The following is a 5000-nucleotide window of genomic DNA, read 5'->3' on the forward strand; positions in this document are numbered from 1 at the left end:
GCAGACAGTAGTGACAGTTCATTAACAACGGTTATAAAAGACCCCACAGCATCTGCAAGTGGTGCAAGCTCACCACAGTGGCCACCTGGCCCGAAGTCAAAGAAGGGTAAAGCCAGAAAATCATTCCCAAATGCATCATTGTTAAAAGTTTCTGCAGTAAAACCTGCAGCAGAAGCAAAGATGGATAGTATACAACCAGTTTCAATAGTCAGTAATAGTGAGCCACAGGTGACATACTCCTGTTGTCATTGCAACCAGCAGTCTAATAAGATTGCAATGGAAGAACACATGAAAAAGCAACACAGGGATCTCCCACATCAAGTTCGAAGGGAGGAGGGAGACAAAGTCTTCACAGAAGTTCATGTTTACAAGTGCATTCATTGTGTTGTAGAAAGCATATCCCTAGCACAAGCAATGGATCACTGGATTCAAAATCATGCTTTGCTTGATTTTAAATTCCAAATGGTGATGAGGCATTGTGGAGAAGTGTCAAACCAGGTAGTTACGAGTACAACTGAAGACCCTCCACAGACCCCCTTGGTGGATGAGGTGAAAGATTCAGTTACACCTGAAGCTGACACCAGCTCGAGTTCTGCTGCTGGTTCCAGTGCCATTATCAGCAGTAGTTCAGAAGAACAAAGCAACAAAACAGTGAAACCTCTGAAAATAGCCAAAAGAAGAACAAGTGGCAAAGAAACAAAGTCACCTGCGCAGTGTGACAGTGAGGATGAACAGAGTGAAGCTTCGGAAATTGTTGATGAGCCACTGGTTCAGACTAGCTCTGAGTTAGATGAGGAAGGTTTTGTTTTTAAATGTGGACTGTGCAAGAAGAGTAGTGCTAAATTAGAGGAACTGGAAGCTCACTTCAGTAAGGTAAGTGATAATGTGTTTCTGTTCATTACTGTTTTCTTATTTTCAAATATTAAGCAATCAGTGTTGCATCCATTATGTTTTTTTAACTCTTCCTTTCCTGCTTTTAATAGGAGTAGGCATTTTGAAGTTTGATTTATATATTAAATGTTATTTTATTCTTTTTTTTCTTTCTTTCTTTCTTATCAACTATTTCTTCCCTCTATTCTTACAATTGCAGAATTTCCAAAATTCTTTACAGATTTTAGATCACTGACAAACTGTAGCAATGTGTATATTTAGATTGAAACATGAAAATATGAATTCAGGCTAATATTGAATGGAAATTTTGTATTTACAAATTTTATCTTTTCAGATCCATGCGGATAGGGAACTAACATATAAGAAAATGCGTAAAGAGGCATTTGAACAGATTTACAGAGCTGAATATGAGTGTGGCCATTGTGGGGAAAGGGGACGCCACATTGTGTTGAAGCGACACCACAAAACGACTCACTTGAATCTGCCTTTTAAGGTTGTGCGGGTTAACCAAAATATTTACTACAGGTTTGTGGATTTACTTTTGTCCTTCTCCAGTAATTGCTTTTACATATTGTTGCACAAATGGGGTTGGCAATCACATATGCATATTTCATTTACTAGCTTTGTTTCTTGTATTAAGTTATTAATAGAAGAATTATTTATGTTAACTATTAATTACTTCTTATAAATTGATTAAAGGCATTAATCTTTGGAATTTTTATTAGTATACAGACATTATTTAATGATTTTTTTATCTGTAGGTGTGATGTATGTTGCCATGTTGTCAAGAACTTGCAGTCAATGCGGTATCACATTCGACGTCATCATCCAGAGGCAGATGAGTTTACCTTTTCCAAGTTGACTCTAGGTTCCCCAGTAAGGCCTCCAATGAAGCAGCCATTTAAGTGCAATTATTGTGGTGATGTCGGAGAAACTCTTCAGGAAATGCGCACTCACCATGCATTCCTTCATTCACATCTAGACTGCAGCATCACAAACCTGATGGATGAGGCTTTGTCATCTGTTCACAGTCCTACACCTAGTCATAGCTCAAATGAAGTAAAAAATCCACCTCTAGTTCCTCTCCCAGTGATATCGAAGTGCAGCAGCCCTCAGGTGGCAGACATTAGTAGTCCAGCTGCAGATATCAAATCTCCAGTCATCCCAGAGATGAAAAATACAGCGAGGAAGTCAATAACAACTCTGAAAAAGCGACATGTTGCGATGAAGTCAACTTCAAAATCACAGCCAAGAGCATCAACAAGCAGCTGTAGTGATGAAGATGGGCAAAGTTGGTATGGTGTTCCTCAGCCTTCAATTCAGATGGAAAATCTATATGCTTTTGTGAACCTTGGGGCCGGAGTTCCAATGAGGCTTACTGTGCAGCGTTTGGGAAAACTACTAGACTTACAACCCAAAGTTATGGTTTATGATGATCAGTTGCAGTAAAGGAATATATATACACATATAGTATTTTTTAAAACAAGAGTGACCATGCTTATCCACAGATCTGTTTCATCTAAGAAAAAGCACATCTAAAGCATCAAAAATATCTTGTTTCTGCAAGTTGGCAATTATGTGATTAAATACATTAGTAGGAAATACATTTTTATTTCTGATGCATGTAACTGTACCCAAGCAAATATGGAAAAATAAAAAGGCATTTGAGTTTTGTAAAAAGTGTAACATAATTAATGATAGGTATTGATTTGATACAAGACTGAAGTTTTATGGCATAAGAATTTTGTTGAGAAAGTAAAAATAAGTTATCTATTAAGGTAATTATCAGATTTATATTCACGTAGATTTTCCAAAAAATGTTTTTGGTATTTACATGATTCAGTAGATAGAGAGGAATGTTGTCACTTAAGAAGTACAATAAAGCTTGTATTTATGATATCCTGTATAGTGAACATAATTCCACAAGCAAGTTATTTGGTGGCATGAAATGAGTAATTGGATATAGTTTGTGCTTAAAACAAATAACCTAGTCTTCCTCTGAAGGACAAGAAAATTTTGTTTCTGTGATAATGGATTCTATTTTCTGTTTGTAATGTCACATAGTTTCCAGAATGGGATATGGAAATATGATTGCTGAGGTGACATTGCACAGAATTGTTAAAAAGGCTGTAATTAGCCATGATAAATACATATATTTTTTATTGTTATTATTATTTCACCCCCAATTGTGAATATCTGCTGCTAATGCAGGATTAGTTTATTTGGTCTGGAATCTGGTACAGCAAATTTAAATAAAACTATACAGCATGAAGTATTCTGAGAAAGTAGACTCATATTTGGAGGTTTACTTTTGGTGAATGAAATCATTTTCTCTCAATTATTGTCATATTCCCTCCTCTTTCAGACAGATTGACACAAACACAAAATCTTAAGTGCTGCCCATAAGATTTGTCCTGTAATTGGTGGCCGGCAAGGCTTTAGCTTGTGATGACCGGTTTGCAAACCTTTATAAGGTCTGCCATGTAGGTAGGTCAGAATGTGTTTGTGTTACCTCGGTATGAGTTGACCAACATTCTTAAACCTCTGGCATATGTGTATTAAAACGTGGAGGTACAAACATTTTGTAAAATTTTATTTGAAGTTCCTAGTTGATTTAAATAATCCAGTATTTTTGTAGATATAAGTTGGGAATGTGAGTATTCTTTTTGTCATACCAAAACCATTTTAAGTTATTTGAATTCTACAACCGAAGCTTTTTTATCAGATTTAAAAAGCTCATATACCTCATTCCATTATACATATGTTGTTTTGTATGCTAAATAATGCCCGAGTGTTATTCTGTTTAATAAGTCTTGTTAGTTGAGTGTGGTTATGTTGTGAAAATGATTTTTTTTTTTCTGATTTTTTCATGTGTTATAAGTTAAAAGCTCTTTAGTGATGGAAGAACATATGAAGGGAAATAAAACCCTCGAGATTACTGCTCTCTGAAAGGTGCCTATCAGCTGTAATATTAGTGTAATTAGTATTATTTTAGCATTAGGGCACCTGAGCCTCGGAATCTCATGCAGTCACTGCTTCTATATTGTGGAGTGTCACGATTAAGCAAAGTGAGTTTGGTGGTGCAGACCTGTAGGTGTGAGATTCAAGAGGTTCAGTGCATTGATTTGTAAAATAGAGAACCACTGGAATTCAAACTACTGCTCATGTTGTATTTGTAAATAAATGAATTTTGTGTAGATGTCTACACACAAATATTTGCTGTGACACCCGTGAAGCAAGTGCAACATTTGTCCTTTTCTTTCATGATACGAAAATCATTCCACTTCGTACCTTTATCCATACTCACCATGGCAGGATTGTGCCATTCTTTGTAGGCTGTTTATTCACATTAACTATTTGTGTTTTTTGTATATAAAATAAAATTATTTTAGTTGAACTTGTCACCCATCGTAATTATTAGTGTCCTACATAAGCTATGTAATAAACTATTAAGATTACAGGAAAGGGAAACCCATACTAAGTTTCATGGTGTCAGGAACTCAACCACGACCTGCAGTAGCACTTCCTTGGTGCGCGTTTTTGTAACAAGTGAATGAGACTTTTTTTAAGACAGAAATGCAATCTTCAGGAGTTATATATGAATTGCCTAGTCATGATTTCACAGGAATTATCATGTGGTTATCAATGCGATTGTGTAATGACATGTCACATTCACGATGTGCAAATTAATGTTTCCCTACAAATTAAAAGTTTGTTTGGGTGCCGAGAGTATGAGGCAACAAATTATATCTGCATAACATCATAGCAGAGATGACGCCAAGGTCTTAATCGTAAGGAAATTGTCCTACTATTATTAAAATGAGACACTCGATGTCATATTCTGAAGCAGACCTGTGTAGTATTTTCCATGGCAATAAACTTGGGCTGAAAGGTGTTGTGCAGAACCAAAATGAACAATAATGATACGGGTGTATAAATGTATTTAATTTATGTTCCTTTTACTAACAAGTATTGCAAGTCTCGACCACACACTATATATAAGTGCAACAATTTTTATTTACAGAATTTACCCTAGTTTACCCTCCCATTAATGTATTGATAGAAAACGCACATGACGTCAGACCAATAACAGTATATTATAGTTTACC

The 5000-nt window shown here is 35.8% G+C and overlaps 1 protein-coding gene across 1 annotated transcript; it reads left to right on the forward strand.

The window, feature by feature from the left end:
- LOC138864405 (uncharacterized) lies at positions 1 to 4295 on the forward strand (the record flags this gene model as incomplete). Its single annotated transcript, XM_070131501.1, is given in 3 exon segments — positions 1 to 873; positions 1226 to 1416; positions 1653 to 4295. Coding segments are annotated over 3 exon segments (1752 nt in total), but the record flags the coding sequence as incomplete, so codon positions are not given.
- Positions 4296 to 5000: the final 705 nt, after the last annotated feature.

Source organism: Penaeus vannamei, chromosome 16 (assembly GCF_042767895.1).
Source record: "Penaeus vannamei isolate JL-2024 chromosome 16, ASM4276789v1, whole genome shotgun sequence".
Taxonomy (NCBI): Eukaryota; Metazoa; Arthropoda; class Malacostraca; order Decapoda; family Penaeidae; genus Penaeus; species Penaeus vannamei.